At 44.9% G+C, this 26,008-nt stretch overlaps 1 protein-coding gene across 4 annotated transcripts in view; it reads left to right on the top strand.

Moving 5' to 3' along the window:
• The first annotated feature begins 327 nt into the window (after positions 1-327).
• CCDC68 (coiled-coil domain containing 68) overlaps positions 328-26,008 on the top strand; it is a 64,120-nt gene continuing 38,439 nt past the window's right edge. The window contains exons 1-2 of one of the 4 annotated variants that reach the window (XM_061614857.1): positions 328-851; positions 3,415-3,765. In XM_061614857.1, coding sequence (XP_061470841.1) covers positions 812-851; positions 3,415-3,765 — 391 coding nt within the window. In that variant the 5' untranslated portion in view covers positions 328-811. The other 3 variants (XM_061614876.1, XM_061614866.1, XM_061614886.1) reach the window with 3 other exon arrangements.

The following is a 26,008-nucleotide window of genomic DNA, read 5'->3' as shown; positions in this document are numbered from 1 at the left end:
CGGTCCTTCAGTTTCTCAAAAATTTTCTTCCCCTGCAAAAAGCTTCTATTTTTGTGCCTCTTTCTCAGTGCACTTTAGAATTTTGGTGAGTGCAGGACAGAGGTTACCTTACCACTGAGAGATGGCCTTGGGTGCTGTTTCCATGAAATGTTTCTCTACGGCCACTGCTCCCTGGGCCAGAAAAGCCCCATAGCAGATGTTACAGCTTTAAATGAAGCCCAGGGAAACAGGGAGGTTGGCTACCTAGCACCTGAGACCAGTGATTTCATTTTTAAGGGATGCCCTTCCTGTTACCTTGAAAAAGAATCTTTACACACAGACCTCTTTAAAAGTAAAAAGTTCTCTTAAAAAGAAAAACAGTGGTCAAATTCAGGTTAGGCAGCATCTTCACCATTTCAGGAAACATGGGGCACCCAGGAAAGCTGCAGAGGGCAGACCACCGGAGAGATGATTTGTAAAACAAAAGGACCCTTGCAAATATTTTATTTATTTATTTATTTATTTATTTTATTATTTGATTTATATCCCACCCTTCCTCCCAGTAGGAGCCCTTGGACACTTCAAAAGCAAGGCAAGAACAACACTAGCTGTCTAAGGAATCGCTCAGAAAGCCAGGGCTGACGCTTGGGTCAAAAGAGACAGCATCTTTGCACGGCTGCGTAATGTCTTTCCTTCTCCAATATTGCATGATACCTCATCCTCTTCCAGTGGAGATTTGACCTCTTCCTTAGCAGAGTATACAGTTCCCAAGAAGGCTTCTTCTCTTTCCTGTCTTATTTTAGAAGTTAAGCACAACTTGTAATAGTACCAAATGGAGCCAGATGAGCCTTTCTCTATTAGAGGCATAAAAGGTGGGTATAAAATAATAATACTAATAGTAGTGGTGGTGGTAATAGTAATAATAATTATAATAGCTTTTTTTGGTTAAAAAAAACAAATTGCCATGATAAAAGCATAAAATGGCTGACAGGTGAAGCAAACAAAGAGGTGATGGTACCCTGTACTGCTAACTACCATCACACACACACAAAGAGCACTGATTATCATGATGACCTTCATATAATCATCTGGCTCAGTATTTTCTGTTCTGACTGGCAGCAGCTCTCTAAGGTTTCAGACAAGAATGCAAACATTTGATGTACCACTGAGCTCTAGCGTTTGCTCTTCCAGTTCAAGAAATGCTCAAACAAACTTTGTAGCATCACATATTCTTGGTCCTTGTATCAAAGGGCTCCATAGTTTAAAAGCAACGACAAGCCAGCCTGCCTGGTTGGTGCCTGGGAGGAGCTGGTGCAGATTTTGATGCTGAATTCCGAAGTTTTCATAAAGTTAAGCACAATCTCTGGCGGAGAAAATTATAGCAGTTTAGCCTGAAGGTTACAAAGATATGATAAGTATGCAGGTACCTTGTAAACTGAATTATAGCAGTGGAAGCCCCAGAACCAATCAATCTTCTTTCCTTTGGAGGGTATTTGCATACAAAGGTTCTATTGGCTAGAAGGCTTTAGGAGACGGATACACGCACATAATTTCAGACATGTGAAGATATGATCCACAGCAGCTGAAATCCTGTGACAGGCGATTACTAAACGCAAAGAGAACATTGTGGCTACTGACAAATCCCACACCATTAACGGTCACAGGACCTCCTATTTAAAAGCATGCCTCTGCAAAGCAACAATGCCTACCATTTAACTTGGCAATTAGGGCCTGATTCACAGTCTTGCTTATCAGTCATTAGGATCATGTGTTTTCATTCAGGAAGATTCACATGACTGAAGTAAAGCAAAGTGCATTGCTGTTTGCAGAACCAGGGTTTTGCACCAATGACTCCCACCTGCTTACTTAGCTCCCACCCCTTCTGAAGTTATATTCACAGGGTGGGAGCCAGCTTGGAAAGATAGAGAGAAGTCTTCATTCCTCATGTAGTTCTGGCATGTCAGCCTCCAGGCGTTCCTGTGCATAGTGGTGGTTTGTTTGAATCCGCATAGGGACAAACCATAGCTCAACAACAGAGCACATGGTTTATATCAGGGATGGAGAATCTCAGGTCTGGGGGCCAAATGTGGCCCTCCAGGTGTCTCTCGTTGGCCGTTGGAACTCTCCACAGCCACACCTTCTTTTCCCAAGCCACTGTTGTGTAAATTTGTATAGATATTAGCCGAGATTGTCAAGGTATACTTATTGCTCTGACCAATTCTGCCTCTGGCCCTGCCCACTACTGGCATGTGGCCCCTGGAAGGTTGCCCAGCAAGAAATGTGGCCCTCACGCTGAAAAAGGTTTTCCAGCCCTGCTTTGCATGTATAACATCAGGGCCAACCCATGCAATGTTGCTGCCTGAGCTAGAAGCTCTTTCCCTTCCCAGTCAATGGACACTTGCCCAAGATCAGCCAGGTTACTGGGATGCTTGTGATAGAAAATCACCTGAGCAGCTCTCCTGGAGAGTAAAAGTGCAATAATAATACATTAAATTAACTACCAACATTTGTCCTTTCATGACACCCAAACCAGCTGCCCAAGGCAGATGCTTCACTCTACCGAATGGTAGAGCTGGCCCTTCAGAAGGTCCCACATAGAATCTCTGGCATCAGGTGATGAGGAAATTCAGAGACCTTGGACAGCCACTGCCAGTCATAGCAGATAATACTAGGCTACAATGGAGAAATAGTCTGAAGTGGCATAAGGCACCTTCCTGCATCCCTGGTCCATTGGCCCAGACATGAACACTCTCCCTTCTTGACTTCATGATGACCCTGTTCCATCACCAGCCACCATAACCCAGAGGTTTCTAGAGATTTGGAAACCTTGGCCCAAATCCTGTTATTGCTGGACTCCCATTAACTCTGCATCCAATGCATTCACACCGCTGGTTTAGGAAGCTATGTACACAGTCCATATCGATCCTGTATCGATCCTGTATCTATCCTGTCATTTCTAATGAAATACTGTGCTTTGATGCATTTTCCCCCAAACCAGCTTCAGTCTGAATTTTAAAAAAGAACAACCTAAGCTTTACAGCTTTAAAGTACATTTTCTCCTCCTGGCCCCCTCCCCACAATAACATGTGTAGTTTACCTCTCAGAGAGCTACAGGTCCCAGCACCCTTAACAAACTACATCTTTTAGGATTCTTTGAGGGGAGGGAAATGTGCTTTCAATGTGCTGTAGAGGTGTATTGTGTATACACAATGCCCTCCTGCATTTTAAGCTGGGGACGTGTACACAGCCTATGGCAATTCCTAGCACCCTTAAACAAACTTTAGCTCCCGGGATTCTTGGAGGGGGCTTTCAACATATAGCCTTAGAGTTGTATGATAAATAGGGGAGGAGAGTCTGGCAGCTGCGTTTGTTTGTTGATTGTGTGTGTGTGTGTGTGTGTGTTAACCTCAGCTTTGCAAACGTTCCCCTTGGCAGCCTTCCTTCGCTGCATGGACGGGAGGACGACTTACTCCCCTTCCCGTCTGAAGGAAGCGAGCGCCAGGAGCGCTCGGAGAACTGTTCGAGGCGAGGCGCTCCTGAGAGCGCGCGGAAAGGCATCTCGAGCTGGTGCTTTTGATCTGCAGCGTCGAAGCGATGGCGCTTCCAGGCCCGCCGGCTCAAGGGGGCGGGCGACAGGGAGGAGCCGCCCCGGCGGTGTTTGGAAAGAGCCGGGCAGGAATGCGACGCGGGGAGAAGTACCAAACTCCGTGAAGGAGCGGCTGAGTTCTGAAGAGAGGCTGCCCGGAGTCAGACGTAAAGGCGCAGGCGAGAGGATCGTGGACTGGGGTAAGATCGAGTAGGAGATCATCTGGAGGGAGCCCCCCCACACCCCTCAGAAGGCTGATCCGCCCAAGCCGAGCACCCTGGGGAGGAAGAACTTGTAGCTCAGGTTACGCACACGGCCGTGTATGTTTGATAGGGAGGCGTTTGTACTCCACTTTGGAAAGCCTGGCTGCCCCTCCCTGGAGAGAATTTCTTGACGGATTATTAGGCAAGAGATGTTCCTGCTTCTTTCTCTCCCCCACCCCATACCTGTTTGCTTGGGTGACTGGTGTTTTTTTTAAAACTCACTTTTTCCTTTTTGTGTTTTGGACGGAAGGAGACACGATTTTTGGAACTTTTTAGTTAGGAAAGGGGGAAAGTGGTGTCCTGCTTTGGACCCAGAGACTGGGAGAAGTTTCAAAATAAGGGCCATGAAACTTCTTTGGGAGAAGGGTTCTGTGTATCTCAAAAGCTTCCCTGCCATTACGCCAGTGGTTTCCATGAAATGATCTCTCTTGGTGGCCATTAAATCCGTTCACAAGCCAGTGGAAACTAGACTAACTGGAGGAACTGAAGAGCTTGCAGTGCTTAGCTTTCCTGGAGGGAAGAGATGTGGGAGCCCCCGGGAGGGGGGTAGAATCTGTTTGGAAGCAGCATCTCTCCGTCTATTCTGTATGTACTACAGAGGGAAATACACTCTGCACCTTCTCAGGGGAAGTTTTCTCTATTCTTCTTTCACAGTGTTGTTGTTATTGTTATTATTATTTAGTGCTTTCAATGTAGAGTACCTGTTTTACATACAGAAGGTCCCAGGTTCAGTCCTTGGCAGAAAGGATCTTATGGAATCATAGAATAGTAGAGTTGGAAGGGGCCTATAAGGCCATCAAGTCCAACCCCCTGCTTATTGCAGGAATCCAGATTAAAGCAGCCCTGACAGGTGGCTGTCCAGCTGCCCCTTGAAGGCCCCCAGTGTTGGAGAACCTGCCACCTCCCTAGGTAATTGGTTCCATTGTCACACCTCTCTAACAGTTAGGAAGTTTTTTCCTGATGTTCAGCTTTCTAGAAATGTTCAAAATCTGGCTTCCTGTAACTTGAGCCCATTATTCTGTGTCCTGCACTCTGGGACGATCGAGAAGAGATCCTGGCCCTCCTCTGTGTGACAACCTTTCATGTACTGGAACAGTGCTATCGTATCTCCCCTCAGTCTTCTCTTCTCAAGGCTAAGCGTGCCCAGTTCTTTCAGTCTCTCCTCACAGGGCTTTGTTTCCAGTCCCTTGATCATTTTCATTACCCTCCTCTGAACCTGTTCCAATTTGTCTGCATTCTTCTTAAAGTGTGGTGTCCAGAAATGGACACAGTACTCAAGATTGCAATTCTGTGCACACAATCCTGGGAATAAGCCATACTGAACATAGTGCAACTCATTTCCTAGTAAACATGCATAAGAATTTGCTTTCAATCAGAGCACAATGCTGGACTTCATGGACTTCTGTGCCTCTCCCTCTACTGAAATCCGGTGTAGAGTAGTGGCTAGAGAGCTGGATGTGGATTAGAGACCCAGGTTCAAATCCACACTCAAGCATGGTGCTGTCTGGATAACCTTGGGCCAGCCACTAACTTTTGTCTTAACCTACCTTACAGGGATGTTGTGAAGACAAAACGAAGGGGGGGGACCATGTGCGGTGCCTTGAGCTCCTTGGAGGTGGGGTAGAAGTAAATAAAGAATGCATGAGGTTAAAACTCCGGCACCAAAAACTGATGCTAGGCTGAGTCCTGGCACAAATGAAGTTCAGGCAGTGTGGTTGCAGTCTAGTACTCATCTCCAGAGTAAAGTGGTTGTGTATTTGTTGCTTAAAAGAGTTGCTGTGTACTGTTCCACTGAATGTAACAAGAGCCAGCTCAGGCTCCATATGGAGGAGCCCTCTGAACACAAGTGTATGAAGGAAGTAGCATCTGACACAGACACAGTTATAGGCAGGGGAGGCTGGTCCATTCGGGCAAGTGGGGCAGTGCCCCACCAACCTGAGTCTGCCTTCAGCTAGCCCCCACCTGCCTGTCTTCTTATGTAGCTTCACTCCAGGGTGTGACCCGTCTATCAACTTCATCCCACTTAGCCTCAGTGTTGTCCTTGTAGAACTCTCTAGGAAGGATACTGGGACAAATCTTGAATTTGTTGGCTGTGCCTGTCATTGGCTCTGGGTCCACCCATTGTTGGCCTTCCTGCCTTCTGCCCTGCCAGTCCTAGTGGGCACCAGCCACCATTGGGTTATAGGCACTCTTTCCTGTGTGTGTGTGTGTGATGGGCCTTTAAGTCGATTATGACTTATGGTGATCCTATGAATCCGCGACCACTAATAGCATTTGTTATAAACCACCCTATTCAGATCTTTCCTGCATGCTGGCTTTAAAATATGCCATTGTCCCCGTGCAAATCAGTCTCTGTAATGTTGAGCACTCTAGGCCTGATGCAGTCTTAAGCACCTGAATCCCCTTAGGTGTAGCAAAAGCTTGCAGTTTTTCAGAGTTTCAGTCTGGTGTCCTAACTGCTGTGTTAATCTTGATCCCCAAATGTAGCACAGTGCTCACTGATGCTCATGTTGGTTCTCAAACATGAAACTTTTTCTTGTTTTGTATGTAAGGTCAGCTGCTGATATGAAACCTTGCATCCTTTTGCTGACAGATGCTGTTCTTACTTTGTGTTGTGGGCAAAGCATCACCTATTAGTTGCTTCAGACATCTTGTAAAGGCCAGTCTTTTTACCCATGCTTTCTCTGACCCATAAGATTAGCCTCTGTTATAACTAGATTCCTGTTTTTATGGTACTGTTTTTATGTTTGTCGTCTTGTACATGGAAGCATGTACCAAGGACCAGTTGCTGGAAACTGCAGGAAGGGAGCATGCTGTTTGCACTCAGGTCCTGCTTTCGGGTTTCCCATGGGCAACTGGTTGGCCCCTGTTAAAACAGGATGCTCAACTAGATGGGCTACTGGCTATTGGCCTGATCCAGCAGGCTCTTCTTATGTTGCGCAAGATTATAAATATTAAGTGGTTTAGAGATGCTTCTAAATGAACTGAAGAAATGTAATCAGTGATATAATTGATGAAGAATTGCCAGTGATTTTAAGATCCTGATACTGGCTGCTGGATCAAGTCATGGCAATGATTAAAGGGAAGGATTACCTTTTCATGCAGTATAGTTTTTAAAAAACATTTAGCTCCATGGTAGAGCATACGTTTTGCGTGCAAAAAGACCAAGGTTTAATTCCTCGGCATCTCTGTGTAGGGCTTGCAAAGGCACCAGTCTGAAATGCTGCCAGTCAGTGTAGACAACACTGAATTTGATGGACTAGTGGTCTTGACTTTGTATAAAACAGTTTTTATGCTTTTTGCAGTAAATATGCATGTAGTACCATGTTTTTGCACAATATCTACATCAGAGGTGGGAAACCTTTTTCAACCCAAGGGCTGCATTCCACTCTGAGCTACCTGCTGGAGGTCACATCATGCCAGCTGTAAGCAGGGCCAAAGGCAAAAGTGGGTGGAGCAACACCTGCAAATTTTACCTTTGCACAGCAGGTTAGTTTCTACATATTCTCACACACCCTCTGCTCTCCATCCAGACAAGGAAAGCACATTATTGGTGGTGGGGGTGGGGGGCTTGGAGAGTTGGTGTGTTGTAGTGGTTAGACTGCTGGACTAGGACCTGGGAGACCAGGGTTCAAACCCTTGTTCAGCCATGAAACTCATTAGGTGCCTTGGGCCGTTCACTTTCTCTCAACCTAACCTGCCTCACAGGGTTGTTGTGAGGATTAAGTGGAGAAGGGGTGAACCATGCGCACCACCTTGAGCTCATTGGAGGAAAGGTGGGATATAAATGCAAATATATAAATTGTCAGAGTTGAAAGACGCATTCCAGCTAGGCAAAAATACTGTCTGAAACAGGGCCAATGAGGGCCGTGGCCTGGAGGGAGGGGGCATGATGCAGGGAGAGTCCTGAGAGCCGGATAGAGAGGCCTGGAGGATGATCTTTGGCCGCAAGGTCTGAGATTCTCCACCCCTGATCTACCAACAGGTGTATGTATTACCGGAGAAATTACAGGTTTCAATAACTCAAGCTGAAGGGAAATGGTAACAGCTGGTGGAGTGGTGGGCGGAGCAATCCAATTTAGGGGAAGCCAGCGTAAGTTGTGCGGGAGCAGGAGAAGCCGGTGTAAAGTTCAAATGCCATTCAGGAGCCTCTGGGTTGGCTGAATGCCGCCTCAGCCAGGAGCTGCATGCAGGTGCCAGAAAGCAAAAGCCTGCTCTCCCAAGTACCCTTACCGAGGGGTAAGCCCTCTCCATTGACTTCTATTGCAACTATTTTCTTAGACCAACCTTTTTCCTGGCGTAAGTTTTGCCTGGATTGGGACCTGCATGAGTGCTCTGAACATGAGCTGGAGGTGGCCTAAGTCTTCCCACCTTGGCCCCTCCCCTGACATCTCCTTGACATGCTTCTTTTTCGGGCCTTAGGCTGGCTTATGACCACCCCACTTGCATTGGTCTCATGCTGAGGGACTGATGCTGGCATAGCCTGGCTGAATCGAGACCCAGCCCGACTCAGCTGGAGATCTGCCGCACCCAGCTCCCCTCAACCTGGTGTAAATGCAAGTTGGATTGCACCCTAAGGCTGCAAACTTGCATACATTTACTAGGGCAGCCATTCCCACCCTGTTCCCTTCCAGATATTTTGGACTACAGCTCCCATGCTGGCTGGGGCTGATGGGAGTTGTAGTCCAAGATATCTGGAGGGCAACAGGTTAGGGAAGGCTGTACTAGGGAATATATCAGATTGAATTTATTCTGACCTTTTTCTGAGTTAATACGATCAGGCATTTGTTGCAGAACTATCAGCTAGTTCAGTGCTTGTCTTTCTGCCATGAACTAATTAGGTGACTTTAGACAATCCACTATCTCCCAGCTCCCAACGTGAAACATAAGGACAATCATACCAGCCTACCTTACAGGATTGTTGTTCTTGTTCTTGACTAAGGATAAAAGCAGTGTGGATGCTTCAAAAACCTAATATGCCATTGTGCTTGTGAGTCTGACAGCTGTGGAGAACGTGGTTTTGCTAGTGTAATAAGCAATGATTGAACACTGCACATGGCTGCACTGGAACCCACTGCTTCCCCAGCTTATTGTCATTTTTGTGTGTGTAAAGAATCTTGTAAATATTGTGTGTAAAGTGATGCAAAGATGTATCACTGAATACCAAAGTCAAGGTCATTCAGACCATGGTATTCCTGATCTCTATGTATGGATGTGAGAGTAGGACAGTGAAAAAAGCAGATAAGAGAAAAATCAACTCATTTGAAATGTGATGTTGAAGAACTTTGCGGATACCATGGACTGCGAAAAAGACAAATAATTGGGTGTTGGAACAAATTAAACCAGAACTATCACTAGAAGCTAAAATGATGAAACTGAGATTATCATACTTTGGACACATAATGAGAAGTCATGATTCACTAGAAAAGAGAATCATGTTGGGGAAAACAGAAGGGAGTAGAAAAAGAGGAAGGCCAAACAAGAGATGGATTGATTCCATCAAGGAAGCCGCAGACCTGAACTTACAGGATCTGAACAGGGTGGTTCATGACAGATGCTCTTGGAGGTTGCTGATTCATAGGGTTGCCATAAGTCGAAATCGACTTAAAGGCGCATAAGAACAACAAAAGAATCTTGGGTGTAAATAACAACAGCACATTTTTGTTTGTTTGTTCTATTGTGGAGCTCCAGGGCGCTTACACAAAGTTCCCAAGGCTCTCATCCAGACTCTATTCCAGACTTGTGTACCTTCAGCAAGTTGCCTGCCTCATATGATGATACTTCTGAATGTGGCCCTTTAGGCCTTTCTGTCTGGCCCTTGGAACTCTCCCCAGGCTACAGCCTTCACTGACCCTGCTCCTCACCCCAGCGTCTTTGCCTGGCTGCAGTGTGTCCTTGAACGCTGATAACGCTTCTTGCTTATCGGGGTGGAGGAGGGTGTGTGAGTGTTGTGTATAAACCAGATTGCTGGACTAAGGTAAATCTTGCATTTCTCGCTTTTGCCTCTGGCCTTGCCTGCTGCTGGCATGTGGCCCTCTCCCTCTCCCAGAAGAGAATTCAGTTTTCAGGATGAACAGTGTTCCCCACCCTTGGCAGAACAGGATATGCATAACAGACCATGCATAATAGGATATTTTCCCAGTACAGGATCACTTGTTTGGCTTGAGGATGCATTGCCTTCAAAACCACTGATGATGACTGTTCCATATTTGGATTTCTTGTGACCTCTCCCTGGGCCTTGTTAGGACCAAAGTCCACCAGCCAACACTACTAGGGTGTGTATAGTATATTTCCTGGGATGCTCCTGTTAACTAGATCGCTGTAGTTCTTTCTGTGATTATGACTCCCAGATTTTTCTCCTGCATCCCACCAAACTGGCACTGAGCTGTGGAATATGTAGAAAAGGACTAACGGTCATAGACTGTTTAATTGTGTGATGGGTTCCTGCATAATTATTGATGCCATACACCTCCACTGATCTGTTCTCCAACAGGAAGTCAAACTTTGGTGAGCAACTTCACACTGTTTGGAGAACACATAATAAGACATAATAATGCCAAAGTTGCATGCGAACTGGCACAGTAGGACAAAAAGTTCCTATTATCTGCAGGAGAAGTGGTCAGGTTTTATCATGTCATCTTAGTTACTTAAAGTATTTGTGTCTCGCCTTTCATTTCTGAAGATCTCCAAGGTGGCTAACGTTATGCACGTTTTATTGAGTTACTTGTTTATTAAATGTGTTAGTAGATGCAAGTTGGACCTGTAACAAAATATTGCAATGTGGAATGCTCCTGTTCAGTGTTCCAGGCAGCCCTGCCTTCTTTCAGGATACTCCGTTCCAAGTAAGATATGCGACAAAGTGTTGCAGTGTAGAGCATTCCTGTCCACTATACTTGCCAGCCAGTCATGCCTTCCGCGAAGATACTCCATTCCAGTCTTTCTTTCCCTCCCCCAATTTTCCATCCTTTCCCATCAGTCAGTCAACATCCTGTGGCCCTTGAGCATTCTCTGGCCTCTCTGCACTGAGGAGGTCCTCCCCCACAATTCTTTTTGTACTTCTGCAAACCTTGGAGCTTCCCTGAGCTTGTGGACACCTCCCTCTTGTGTGCGGGTATTAACTGTTTTGGCATAAGAATCCACGCTCACGGAAAGAGTTTGCCATTAGCATGTTGGAGGATGTGTGTTGAGTTGCCACTGGAAAGATTCCCTCTCTCCATTATAGGATTATTGAACATGTGAACTGGGATGTCCCATGCGTGAGTGACATGCCCCATTTTCAAAGGATTTGGGGGGGGCAGCAGTTGAATCTACAGACCCCCTCCTCTCTGCTTTTGCTGGTCCATGACTGGTCTGAAACTCTCAAAAGCCAGTGTTCCAACACACTTGTGATTCGGTTTGCTGGAACATTGGAGGCTGACTTTATGTATGCATCTGGTTTTGAGGGAAAGAGGTTAAAATGTTCCTCTTGCATATTTCTTGCTCAGGACATATTGGAATGTATTTTATTTATTTATTACATTTATATTCCTACTTACCTCCAAGGAGCTCGTGGTCCTGTTCATGGTTCTCCTTCCTCTCCATTTTATCCTCACAACAACCTTGTGAGGCAGATTAGGCTGAGAGACTATGACTGGCCCAAGGTCATTCAGTAAGCTTCATGGCTGAGTTGAGATTTGAATCCTGGACTCCCAGGCCCTAGTCCAACATTGTAACCACTACACCACACTATCTCTTCCTATGGAATATGTGTATGCACCATATTTCAGCTATCTGTTGAGGTGCTTTCATAGTTTTGTTGGTATACCTCTGACAGCAAGACAGTCAGGCTGCAATCCTAACCTTGCTTAGCTGGGAGTAAGCCTCATTGAAATTCAGTAAGACTCTCTTTTGAGTAGATGTGTTTAGGATTGCACTCTCAATCAGTAAGGCCCAATGATCTTTTCAAATCTCTCTCCAATTCTTGAAATTCAGGCCATCTTAAACAATGAAAAATGCACACACTGAATTGCAAATATAATTAAAAATGCAAGTCAGATACGCCCATGTTTATATTTTTTTTTTTTTTCAATAATTTTTATTCAGATTTTCATAAAACATACAAGACAAAATCATAAAACATTCAAAGACAAAAAACAAAATCAAAAATAGTTAAACAAAAAGAAAAAAAGAAAAGAAAAAAAAAACAAAAATAAAAAATAAAGAGTAAAATATTGACTTCCCATTTGTCAAAGATCAAATCAGTTATAAGTCTATAATATATAGCAATCCTGTCTCTTAAGTCATATTATAAAATCACTTTCCTCCAGTAGTTATCTTACTTAATCATCAAATCTCATAAACATTACTTTATTCTTTCCACAAAAAGTCAAAGAGAGGTTTCAATTCTTTAAGAAATATATCTATCAATTTTTTTTTCCAGATAAGCATATCGATTAATCCATCTCATTACTAATTATGATAATCTTATTGTCATAACCATAGTCAAAATAAACATTTCAATTAATCCATCACATCAGAATCTGTTAGGTTCAGTAATTTCAGTAGCCATTGTTCTATTATCTCTATTAGTTCCATTTTCCATCTTCCATCTTCAGTAGTCTTGTTAAGTCCAGTAATTTCAATATCCAATCTTCCATTATCAGTATTCCATAATAATCTTGCTGTCAAAGCCATAGTCATATAATAAAAGTCTGATGGGAATTACCTCTATCCCAAATATTTTCTTGCCATCCATTCTGAATAAGTTGCTGAAATACTGCTGTAAAATCATATCTCTGTTCTTTTTTTCAAAATACACTGGGTCATCTCTTAAAAGTTTTTCCATTGTCACATGGCTGCAGTTAATTCCATAGATTTTCTCTATATTGGGCTCCATCACATCATTCCAGTCCAGAAGATAATCCATGCCATTGATAACTTTATCTCTAGAATCTTCATTAATTTCTTCAGAGATAACATTGAGTTCCAAACAATAGATTTTATTTCTAAAGTCCATAGACTCCAAATCTTGTTCCTGTTCCACGTTTGTTCCAATCTCCGGGATCTCCTCTCTCACAGGGACCCCTATTCCAGTCTCCAGGGTCTCCTCTCTCACAGGGACCCCTGTTCCAATCTCCGGGGTCTCCTCTCTCACAGGGACCCCTTCCAGGGTCACCTCTCTCACAGGGACCCTTATATCTTTAATCTCCTGCTTCATTTTACTCAATTCAATTTTCGTTATCTCAATCTCATCCATTATTCTCTGAAACATAGTTATTTCCAGATTCTCAGCCACTTTCTTAATTGCCATTTTAAAAGAAAAATATAGGAAAACCACTTCTTATTTCAGCAACAATTGGGTTAATACTCCAAACTTGGTGACATCACAGTATAAACAGAGCAGACAGCCTTATCTCTCCAATAGTTAAGTAAACAAAATGCAGTTCCCAGGATCGAAGCAATTAATGGCAATCGTCAAGAAACAGATTCGTCAAAATAAAATAGACCAAAAAGAGAGTAGTCTCAAAACAGTATAATATTTTTCAAAATAAAAATCTGGAATAGAAATCCCTCTTCTGTGTGTATCTTTAGAATGCAAATCCAGGACAGCTTTTTGCAACAAAAACAGAGATAAGCTATTAATTAGTGCGTAGCAGAGAGAAGTTACGGCTCCCCAGTGAGATGTCAAAAACCGATCAATCTGGCAAATCTCTTTTAAACAGCAACAATTTAAGTCAAGTAAAAGAAAAATATAGAAAGAAGGGTGCTTGCCTGTTAGTGCGTTCTCTCTTAGAAGATAAGATGAACGTTCGCTTTAACAGATAGAGCTTGCTGTTGAAAATCCGTCCCACCTTCGTCGGCTGGACCTCGTCCCATAAATTAATGAGATCTGGTCGTCCCAACAAAAATAGGCTTTGAGGTTAATCTCTTCGTTTCTCCCTACCCGGGAGAAGTTTAATCAGTCAAAAAAAAAAGAAAAAACTGACTGATATATCTGAATAAGCTTCTTTTGAGGCAGGAGCCCGTCTCAAAAGCAGGCACAGGCTAAGTCACCCTTCCCGGAAGTCAGATACGCCCATGTTTATAAGTGGACACAAATGCTTGCTCATATAATAATGTTCAGGCTTTGGCAAACACTCAGTCTGGGATCAATAAAGTGAAACCAGCAGCCTCAGGACAAGTGTTTCTGAATGTACTAGAGAAACTAAGCTTCGCCCTTCTGTGTTTGAAGTAGGTCCTTGTAAAAGGCGATAAATGCATGTTAAAAAGTTATTGGGACAGATCTGGTGTCTGTTGTCTTGATGAGATGAAATGAAAAGCTCTTAGGAGGCAGGATTGAAAGATGTATATCATTTTCATGATGGGCAGTCTGGAAGCTTTCTCATGATATTTAGTGCAAGCATTCTTTTCTCCTCTGGGCTTGAGCTCTGGGATGAACGGTTCTGCAAGTTTGAAGCAAATCGTGGCTGCACATAGTTCTAATTGGTTTGTTTCCTGTGATGTCACCAAGAAACCATCCGCCCCATCCACAGAGCAATTTTACACTTAAAAAACCAAGAAATTATCTCAGGATTCTTGTGACCCACGAGTCACTCCATGGGGCCTGCCAGTTGCCCCTGGAAGGCATTAAAACCGGGCAAGCATATAGTCCCAGCCAGCATGGCGAATGATTAGGAAAGATGGGAGATGGAGTCCAACCACATCTGGAAGGCCACAGTATCCCCACTGGCAGAAGCAACTCCCTAGATAGGGTGGAGGTGCTACCCTAGCTTCCTGGCAGGTGGGTTGCTGTGGACAAGGTATGTCCTGGCGATGATAATAACATCTTGGGATGGGAAAGCATACTTGGAGACTGTTGGCCAAAGTTTCGGGGACTTGTATTAGTGCTTTAAGTGGCAATTGTCTTGGGTTTTAGGATCTTTTCCCCACCCCACCCTCTTTTGCTTAACCAATCACATTGCCCTATAAAAGAAAAGGGTTACTAGTGAGGCGAGTGTGCATAGGATGAACAGCACATTTGCCTTGGGGAAGCATGATGCTGCCTTGTCCCAGGGATTTGCATCACCACAATGGCTCCTGGATATCGCCATGCTTTCGCTCTCACTAGGGAAGCCGTTGTCCTGGGAAGAGAATGTGCTGGGTGTCAAGCTGTCACCCTTGTTAAAGAAACATCATTCTTCCTCAGAGAGCTATTGTAGTACAGTGGCTAAACAAGGGTTGCTCTGTGAATTGGGAAGCCCAGCGTCTTCTGGAACAAGCTCACTCAGGCCAGTGTGGTGCAATGATTAAAGTACTGGAGGAGGATTTGGGGAGATCCAAGTTCAAACCTGCACTCGACTGTGAACGTTCTAGGTTGACAGGGACTCACTACAAAGCCTGCTTCCTCGGTTCCTAGTTTTTTAAAGTTTTTGTATTAAAATAAGTTACATTTTTAAATAAAAAATATAATAATCTGTTGATTTTAGTAGATCAAAAAGTTTTTAATGGAGTAATCTAACTGGTTAATTGACTAACAGAGCAAATAAAATACATGTCGACTCAGAAGTAAGTCCCATTGATTTCAGTGAAGCTTACTCCTAGGTAAGTGAGCACAGCAGGAGTGGTTACCTTTTTTTTTGCCTAAAGGCCGCATCTAGCCTTGGCCTATCCTCTGGGGGCCGAATGCCTGCAGCGGCCACCTTACACTTGCACTCTCACACTTACTTTCTTTTGCATGCATTCACGCGTGTGCACACACGTCAACACACACAAACACACACACACACCCCATACACATAGGACAGACACGTGCTGGACATACATACATGCAGGCACACAGCCCTCCCTCCTAGCTCACCTGGCATTTGGTTGGCCATTGTGAGAACGGGATGCTGGGCTAGATGGGCCATTGGCAGCAGGCTCTTCTGATGTTCTTCTCAAATAATCTGATGACCAGGGAGAGGGCAGTATGCATCCCCATCAGGGCACTGGGCTGAGAAGATAGGTTTGACGGTTTGTTTTCTTTCTTTTTGCTGCAACTGCCAAAATCACTAGGGTCTTGGAGGGAGCAGAAAAAATTGCTTCAAGGACTGGAGCAGGCTCTTAGGATTGCGAGGGGTAGTATAGTATTGCAACCTATTGCAATGTTGACTGTCAGCAGAAGGAGTTCAGCAAGAGAGAAGGAGGACTGCTAGAAGAAGGACCTGTGTGTCTAAATGAAGAGTTGAGTATAGAGCAGCCTTTCCCAACTAGTGGGCCACCAGATGTTGTTGGACTACAACTCCCATCAGCCTCAGCCAGCATTGCCAATGGTCAGGAAAGATGGGAATTGTGGTCCAACAACATCTGGTGGCCCTCTAGTTGGGAAACGCTGGTATAGAGAATGGCCATAGCTCAGTGCCAGAGCATGCAGAAGCCAGCAGGTCCTGTCCAGCCCTTGGCATCTGTAGCTTTAAGGATCCAATAGGAAGTGGTGAAGCAGGAGACTTCAGCCCATGGCTGCCGTCATGGGCAACCATTGGGAGGTGCTCTCAGATGGTTGACAATGTGGTGCTCTCTACATATAGTTCAACTATAGCTCCCATCAGCCCCATCCAGCACGGTTGAGGCTGGGGGATAATGAGAGTTTTAGTCCAGTAACATCTGGAGGGTGCCATGTTGACTATCCCTGAGTAGAGAATACAGATTATGCAGACAAATAGTTAGACCTGGTATAAGAGAGCTTCCTATGACAGTGGTGGCTGGTGCCCATTGAGACTGATGGGACAGAAGGCAGGGCCACTAACAGTAGGTGAAGCCAGAGCCAATATCAGGCAGAGTGACTCTCTGGTTGGTTGTAAGAAGGCAGAAGGTGGGGGCTGGCTGAGTTTGGTGAGGCAGTGCCCCACTTGCTCTAATGCACCAGCCCCCACTGTCCCATATCCCCAAGAGATTAGGGGTGTGATGCAGTGATGAGCAGTTATATGGTACAGAGGCCTTAGCTAAGATGTCCAAGGGTAGGAGTGGGGAACCTTTTTGGATCTTTATCTACTCCCACCCCATGGCCTAGCTTTGACCAGTAGGTAGGACAAACCACCTGTCAATCACACAACATCCTTATTGTGTTGACATGATTGACAGGTGAGCTGTTCAGCCCAACTTTCAAAATCCCCTTGTGCAGGGTTCCCAAGCACCTGAGAGCCAGATCAGATATGGCCTGAGCATATGGCTGGCAAAGCTCTTCCTTCTTCCCTCTCCATTGTCTGGGTTGGTGGAGGAAGAGTCCTGCATTTTATAGGCACTGCTGTGTTTGCGAGAGTAATCCCTAGGGTCTAGCTAAATCCCTTTTTTCACATCTCTTTTTGTTTTCACCTTTTGGTTCTTTCATCTCTCAGCACTCCCTGTGCATAAACCGGGGATCTTGCCCTCAGGATAACTACAATCAAGTGTGCACCCAAACAGCATTTCAGGAAAAGGCAGTGTTTCTTCCAACATGAGCACAAGTATGTAAACACTTATTTGGGGGGATGAAAACTCCATTTGGTGCCAATCAGTGTGGGAGGCGTTTGGGTTGGGTTTTTACATTTTATCATCACTGTTCTTTCTTGCCCGAACCTGGTCTTTGACACCTGACACCTGACACTTTGACACTTTGACTTATATTTGTAGGGCCCACTCTATTTTGTAATTTTAGGATGTTTTACATTTTTTAATGCCATATTTTAAGATTGTTGTAATGTGCCCTAAGACTTGATGATGATGATGATAGGAACTTAGCAGCAATGTGGGGTGGACAATTTTCCACCCCTGTAATTTTATGTGGAAGATTTTCCTTTACTAGAAAGACATTGCTTTGTAAAATTAATTCCTAACACAATAAATTGATATAATATCAGTCAATTTGGGCAGTTCCAAAGTTGTCAGTCTTCTGTTAACTATACCTGGGGAATATCTATATTTCTAAGATTGGGGAATACCAGAATTATCATGTTAACAATTTTCTATGTGCCTGTATTGTTTTTTCCCCCTTTCAGTAATAATAATAATAATTGGGCATTCAAGGAAATGCATACTGCTGTGAGGTCTGTAAAAAATTGCAAGTATTCTTCAAAGAAGAATAATTTCCAGGAAATGCTTTGGATTTGCTTAAATATAAATTTAAATCCCATTAAGTGTGCTCTACTATTTTTCCAATCAAGTATTTCAGTTCAAATACTTTTGGCCATTGGAAGAGGTTTTGAGATCTGTACATACCACATAACATTAATGTGCTGCTCCTTGAAAGTTTGGACTAAAATCTGGAGCAGATTCCTCTGCCCCACTGACATGGAGCCACTGGCCACCACTGTAAATTTAATAAATAAACAATAAATAAAATAATTGGTCAGAGTCACAAAGCCAATGGGACAGAGACCTCTGGCAAGTGGATCATCTTCCACTTCCTCTTACAGAAACTCCACGCCTGGCTGATGCACTTTAGCCTGAGAAACAGGGAACTTCTGGAAGGCTGTTAGCAGGATGGAATGATCTGTTGATTTCAGTTCTCTCAGTTTCTCATCTAATTTTAAATTCAGTTCTTCACATTTCTGCAGGAGGTTGCTATTTTTTAAAAAAGATCCTCATGAAAATTCATCAGCATTTTAGTGTGACTTTCTCCTAATAAATACCTTTTTGTATGCAGTTTTGACTAACGTACACAATTTTTGCAAGCAATTTATCCCAATATAATGCATTTTTGTATGTTATTTTCACCAATATATTCATTATTATGCACATTTTCCCCTACTATATACATTCTTGTAAACATTGCTTGGTTGGAGAACTGTTTTGCAAAATTCAGATAAGTGCAAATTTCAAAGGATGGCTGTGTTTCAATTCTCACATTGTTTCGGAAAGTGCGAATTTGATAACTTCAGCTTTAAATGCGAACTGAATTGAATTTCTCCCTCTTTCCTAACCAAGACCCCTGATTAGAGTGGCCATTTAATGTATCATACACAAAAAGAGGACACAAGAGGGCAGATTTCCATAAAATTTCCATGTGCTAATTTGTGTGTACCAGATACAAAGGTAGAAATAATCACTATAATTTAAATTAAGATACAGTATATCTCATCGTAGTGGGGAAGATGGTGACCTGTGTGCTGTGCACTGTTGATGGGCAACACCAAGGCTCCTCCTGTTCTCCCTTCTTACAGTTCTTTATCTTTAAACCAGACTTGGAATGGATAGCCTTTCAAATAGAAGATTCCTCAAATAGAGAACTGACCGCTGATGGCCCTTCAAACAGAGGATAAAACCAACAGTCATACCACAGGGACTAAAGACCAGATTTTAAAAGGCCTGAGAGCCAATGTGGTGTAGTGGTTAAGGTGCTGGACTACGACCTGGGAGACCAGGGCTTGAATCCCCACACAGCCACAAAGCTCACTGGGTGATCTTGGGCCAGTCGCTGCCTCTCAGAAGAAGGCAATGGTAAACCCCTTCTGAATACTGCTTACCATGAAAACCCTATTCATAGGGTCACCATAAATCGGAATCGACTTGAAGGCAGGCCATTTCCATTTTCAATGTTTAAAGCAAATCTACTTAAGTTATAGTTTCCAAAACAATAGGAGAACTGAAACACAGCAATCGTTTGACATTTGCAGCTCTCTGAATTTTGCAATGCAGTTCTGCAGCCAAGTGATGTAGACAAAAATGCATATGCCTGGTAAAGGATGAGTAAAAATGCATATATATTTGTGAAAAAGGCATGCAAAAATACATATTCGGGAAAATGCTTTGCAAAAAATATGTATATTAGGCAGGATCACATACAAAAATGTTATATTAAGTGAAATTCTGTTAAAAAAAATCACTGACTGATGTGGAAATACGGAGAACTGGATTGGAGAAATGAGAAACTGATATTGACATATTTTGCCCATTGCTGTGTGCCACATATATCTGTTCATCCAGTTACTCCTCCCTTGCTTACCTGGTCCTGCTTTGCTGGACCCCACAAATGTGAATGTCTGGTGAAGGATTCAGTGTGGAACAGAAATTGATGTGAAACCCTCCTTTTGTAAACACACCCCATCCTTTGCACTCCCTTGCTGTCACAGAGCCCTTAGCCCACACATTCTTCCAGCTTTTCTTGTCTAAGCCTTCTGTGACAGCTAGCGACTTGCTTTTAAAAAAAATAATCAGGATGACAAATTCCGTGCCAGATCTTAGATGTTGCATTTGCACAGCAATCTAGTAAATGCACAATATGCACACTTAACCAAGTGATGTATGATCTCTGTCTTCCTGTTCCTTCCCCTTTGTTGCATTCAATTTTAAATTATAAGCAGAAAGTGGGCAATGTTAAAGTTATAATGCTGATGGATTTTAGAGATAAAATGAACATGTAGGCATGAGGTTTATTCATCAAACACTGGATGTCACCATTGTACCACACAAACATCACTGATACCAAGAATTGAAAGGGGTGTGTGTGTGTGTGAGTTCCCACTCAGTTCAAGCCAGTTTTCCTTATGTGGCAAAAAATGCTTTCTTTCTCTGATTTTGCAGCCAAGATACTATTTCCCTCCTGTACTCTCATGGCTGTACTGTGGCCAGCACAGACTTTTTGCATTCCACCATGTTAAATTGAAAATACCCCTCATGCCATTCAGGTGCTTCCCATAAGCTCATTTCAAAACAAAATCTTACAAAACTTATAGTCCTGAACTCAGAAATGCTTGCTTAACAACCCTTTAAGTTTTCATGGCAATACACAAAACACTCGGAGAGAATCCCAACTTTAAAGTCTGAAATATGCGTAAAAAAATCCAGACCTCCTGTTGGACTTCTTTTTCTGTCAGTGGTCTCATAATTTGTTGAAATTAATTGAAAATCAGCCATGATCACAGAGTACCTGTAAACCTATTACCGACCTTGCCCCATACTCTGACCTTCATCTTCTGCAGTTTAAAAGTTTTTAAAAAGCATGGTTGATTTTTTTTAAAAAAAATCACATTGGATTGGAGTCTATGATAGTGCAGGCATGCTCAGTAAGAACTGTCAGTGTTCTAAAAGCCAGACTCACAGCTGTTTGGCTTGGCTAATCAGGGTCAGCTTTGGTTTAAATTTGGATGGTGTCAGGCCCAGGATGTGACTCAGGAACCAGACCAACGGCTGTAGTTAATTCGTGTTTTATTAGGGTAATGTCCAAACAAAGACTGCGTTTTCTCATGAAGCAATACAGGGATACAGGTCCTGCGGCATTGGGAGAAAGTTGACAGAGCAAGGGACTTCTTCCCGCCTGTTCTTTAAGAAGGGGCCAAATGGGCGCGCAATCTTTCGCTCCTCCTTAACTGCCACTCAGGTACTGCCCGCCTTCCCCCCCTTCTCTCCTGTCTTTTCAGCTGTCTGCGTGTGCGCGGTGAGGGGGGAAGCATCACCCCCTCCTCTTCTGAAGTTTCCGATTCCAGGATGGGGGATAGGGGAGGGGCTGATGGTAAACTGCCTCCCTGCTTTTCGGCTGTGAGCAGCCCTCCCTCTTTCCCCTCTTGCTCTGAGCGTGAAAGAGGGGGAGGCGTGAGAATGTCCAGGGAGGGCTCAGGCTCCCCGTTGCTAAGCGACCTTATCACTGGCAGTTCCTCTGTTTCGTCTTCGCTCCAAAGGGGGGAAGTTCCTCCCCCTTCCCTCTGCCATCCATCCGAATACTCTTCTCCCAACTCTCTGGGATCCAGCTCCCCGGGATTGGGACCCCAGCTCTGCCTTCCGACACCATCCCCCCTCCCAGGCTGTGCCCCCCTCCCCTTGTCTGGCTTGGGATGGTGGGGAAAACGTTGATGGAAAAGTTTTACCAATTCTGGAGCATGCACATCAGCTGCATCTTCCCATGATCTGTCAGCCACCCCATAGCCTTTCCAGTGAATCAAGTACTGCAGCTTGTGGCGTCTGATCCTGGAATCTAAGATCTCCTCAACTTCAAACTCAAGCTGCTCATTTACCAGGAGTGGAGCTCCGGGAGGTTCCTCCGGCCGTAACTCACTGGGAGGGGCGGCTTTTGTTAAGAGGGATTGATGGAACACAGGATGTATTTTAAACGTGTCAGGCAGCTTCAGTCGGTACGCCACGGGATTGATTTGAGTTTCTATTTCGAAAGGACCCACCCTCTTGTCTTGTAATTTTCTACATTTGCCCGGCATCTGGAGGAAGCGGGTGGACAGCCATACCTGGTCTCCCGGTTGAAGGGGGGGGCCCTCCTTCCTGTGCAGGTCAGCAACTCGCTTGTACTCCGTTTTGGCTTCGTTTAACTGCTGTTTCAGTGTCTGTTGCGCCGCTTGCAATTCCTTAAGGAAGTTCTCAGCTGCCGGTACCAGCATTCCTTCTGAGCTGCTTGGAAAGACTTTAGGTGGAATCCATAATTAGCGAAGAACGGGGTTTGTTGAGTGCTGGAGTGCAGAGAATTGTTGTAGGCGAACTCTGCAAAATGCAAATATGATACCCATTCAGTCTGTTGATAGGACACATAACTTCGTAAATATCTTTCCAAAACGGCGTTCAAGCGTTCTGTCTGCCCATCTGTCTGGGGGTGATGGGCGGAGGAGAGTTTTAATTCCGTCTGCAACTGTTTCCACATTGCTCTCCAAAATTTGGCTGTGAACTGAGTTCCTCGGTCTGAGACTACGCTGTTTGGCAATCCATGCAGCTGGTAGACTTCTTTTATGAATAACTTGGCCGTTTCTTTAGCCTCTAAGGCCCCTGCACAAGGAAGAAAGTGTGCCATTTTGGTAAGTAGATCCACCACTACTAAGATGGCTGTCATTCCTTGGGACTTGGGTAGATCAGTTATAAAATCCATGGAGAGGTCCTTCCAGGGTTCGTGTGGGACAGGCAACGGTTGTAACAGTCCTGCTGGTGTCCCTGTTTGTGTTTTTGTCCGCAGACAGACAGAGCAGGACTTTACATAACTCTCAATATCCCGACGCATTTTAGGCCACCAGAAGTCCTTGGCCACGTTCTGAATGGTCTTGTAAATCCCAAAGTGTCCCGCTGTGATGGAATCATGACACTGGCGTAGGATTCTGAGCCTTAATTCCCCTTCTGGCACATATCTGGCGGTTTTGAACCATAACAGTCCATTTCTCCAGTGAAAGGTTACTTCTGAGTCTTGACCTTGTCCCATCTCCTGCTGATATTTTAGCATGTCTGCATCTTCTTGTTGTGCCTTTTTGAGTTCCTCTTCCCATGAAGGCTGGCATACTCCCAACGTTAACTTCTCTGGCGGGATTACGTACTGAGGCTGGTCCTCGGATTCACTTTCTTTGTATTGTGGCTGTCTGGATAAGGCATCCGCTCTCTGGTTTTTGGCTTGGGCATGGTAAGTAATCTGGAAGTTAAACCTAGTGAAGAACTGGGACCATCTTATCTGTCTCTGGTTCAGCTTTCTTGCTGTTTGGAGGCTTTCAAGATTCTTGTGGTCGGAGCGCACTTCAATTCGATGAGAGGTCCCCTCTAGGTATTGTCTCCAGTTTTCAAAAGAGTCCTTGATGGCCAGCAGCTCCTTCTCCCAAACTGTGTAGTTCTTCTCTGCAGGCTTTAACTTCCGAGAGAAGTACGCACAGGGGTGCAGCTCCTTCCCTTCTTGGTCTAGTTGTAGCAGGACCCCCCCGATGGCAAAATCTGAAGCATCTGCTTCCACTACGAAAGGGCGGTTTGGATCAGCAAAGCGCAGAATGGGCTCAGTAGCAAACCTTCTCTTCAGCTCCTCAAAGGCCTCGGTGGCGTTCTCTGTCCGTTGAAACTTCTTCTTCCCCCTTAAACAGTCAGTCAGAGGAGCTGTTAATTTGGAAAACCCTGGAATGAACTTTCTGTAATAATTGGCAAACCCCAAAAACCATTGTACATCCTTTTTGGTGACAGGTTGGCCCCAGTCCAATATGCAGCTTACTTTCCCTGGGTCCATCTCCACGCCTTCCGCTGAGATTCGATATCCAAGGAAGTCTAGAGACTTGAGGTCAAATCCACATTTCTCTAATTTAGCATACAGGTGATTTTCTCTCAGTCTCTTCAACACTGTCTTCACATGCTGGTCGTGGTCTTCCTGGTTCTTTGAGAACACCAGGATATCATCTAAGTAACAGATTACATACGTGTCCAACAAGTCTCTAAACACGTCGTTCATAATTTTTGAAAAATTCCTGGACTTCCACAAAGCCCGAACGCCATGACCAGGTATTCATACTGTCCGTAAGCGGTCAAGAATCCTGTTTTCCATTCATCTCCCTCCTTCATTCTGATCAGATTGTACGCTCCTCTCAAATCCAACTTCATGAAGATTTTTGCAGAGCGCAGTCGGTCCAGCAACTCTGAGATCAGGGGCAGCGGGTAGCTGTTGGGGATGGTGATCTGGTTCAATGCGCGATAGTCGTTACAGGGTCTGAGTTCCCCCCCTTCTTTTTCACAAACAATAGTGGCGCTCCAGCAGGGGATTGTGAGGGGCGTATGAATCCTCGCCTCAGGTTTTTATCCAGGAATTCCTTCAGGGCCTCCCTCTCATTCTCTGTGAGAGAGTAGATTCTCCCTGATGGGATGCTGGCTCCTGGCACTAGGTCAATCGCACAGTCGTAAGGGCGGTGGGGGGGTAAAGTCTCTGCCTCTTTTTCATCAAACACATCTTTGAATTCTTCATACTTTGGCGGCAGGGTCACTTGCTCGATCTCTTGCACTGCCCCCGCTAGGGTGTTCTTGATTCCTTCAGGTTGACAGTTCTCCTGGCAATACTGTGAGGTGAACCACACCACCGCCTCCTTCCAACTTATTTTGGGTTCATGCTTTGCTAGCCAGGGCATTCCCAGAATCACCTCAAAGTTCGAGAGATCTGACACGTATAGCGAAATGAACTCTTCGTGCCCAGGGATTTGAAGTTTCACTTCCTCTGTGGCTTGTGTCACCCCTCCTGACTTCAGGGGTCTCCCATCGATAGTCTCCACAGCTAGGGGAGCGTCCAGTTTCCACCGGGAAATTCCATGACGCTTGACTAACTTTGCATCAATAAAATTTGTGGAGGCTCCGCTGTCAATTAAGGCAGTGGAATTAAACACCACTCCTCTGGAAGTTGTAATCCGAATAGGCAAGACCAACACCCCCTTTGAGGGAGGTTGGATCGTTGGGGGGCCTTTATACAACGCTGCCCCCAGTCCACCGGCCTGCACGTGGACTGGGTGTTCTAGTTTCCCGACGGCTCGGCTTTCCCCCCTTTCAGTCCACAGTCTCTGGCCACATGGCCCGGCTTTGAACAATAAAAGCATAAACGTTCCCGGCGTCGTCTTTCCTTTTCTTCTTCCGACAGTCTTGGCCTAGCCCCTCCCTGTCCCTCAGTTGCATTACCTGCCATCCCTGCAGTGGGAAGGGTCTTGTTGCGGGATGCCGAGGCTGAGTATCTCGGGACCTCCTGCTTCCTTTCCAGGCGCCTTCCTTCCATCCGGTGATCTATCTGTAGGCATAGCCGGATGAGCCCTGGTAGGTCAGCGGGGGGGGGGAGGTCCTGGCCAACTCATCCAGGATTTCAGCATTTAATCCACTCCGGTACATAAACATCAGGGCGGCGTCATTGTAACCAGTTTCCTGGGACAGAATTTTAAAAGCGTTAGTGTACTCGGAAACAGTCCCTTTAGCTTGCTTCAGAGCGCCTAGTTGCCGCGCTACTGTTTCAGCCCTTTGCGGGTCTTGAAACATCTCAGTCATCTCCTGTATAAATCCTCTGTACCTTCCTAAGACAGTATCCTTTCTCATGAGATACGGAGTCACCCATTTTGCAGCTTCTCCCTCCAGGAGGCTAATCACGAAAGCTACTTTAGCCCCATCGTCTGGAAATTCCATGTGCCTGACATCCAGATATAACTCACATTGAGCCACGAAGGTTGCCAACTGATCACTTTGTCCTGCGTATTTTGGGGGCAATCCAATGGGAACCTTTACTACGGCAGCTGGAGGGGCTGTTCGCATCTGGTCTATCGTGGCCTTCAAGGTTTGATTATCCGTCTTCAGCGCCTTGACTGCTGCTAGCAGGGCTTGAACATCCGTCTGCAAATCAGCTACCTTAGTCCTCAAGAGTTCCACTTCTTCCGTCTCAGAAGTGGGGTTCGTCCCCCCCGCTGCTCCCTTTGACATCTTGTCCTAGTCAAGTGAAGAGAGCGTTGAGGGTGATTTAGGGGGCTCTGTCAAGCTGTCAGGCCCAGGATGTGACTCAGGAACCAGACCAACG

This window comes from Rhineura floridana, chromosome 1 (assembly GCF_030035675.1).
Source record: "Rhineura floridana isolate rRhiFlo1 chromosome 1, rRhiFlo1.hap2, whole genome shotgun sequence".
Classification (NCBI taxonomy): domain Eukaryota; kingdom Metazoa; phylum Chordata; class Lepidosauria; order Squamata; family Rhineuridae; genus Rhineura; species Rhineura floridana.
The sequence above is the reverse complement of the archived record's forward strand: the minus strand, read 5'-3'. Positions and strand labels throughout refer to the sequence as shown.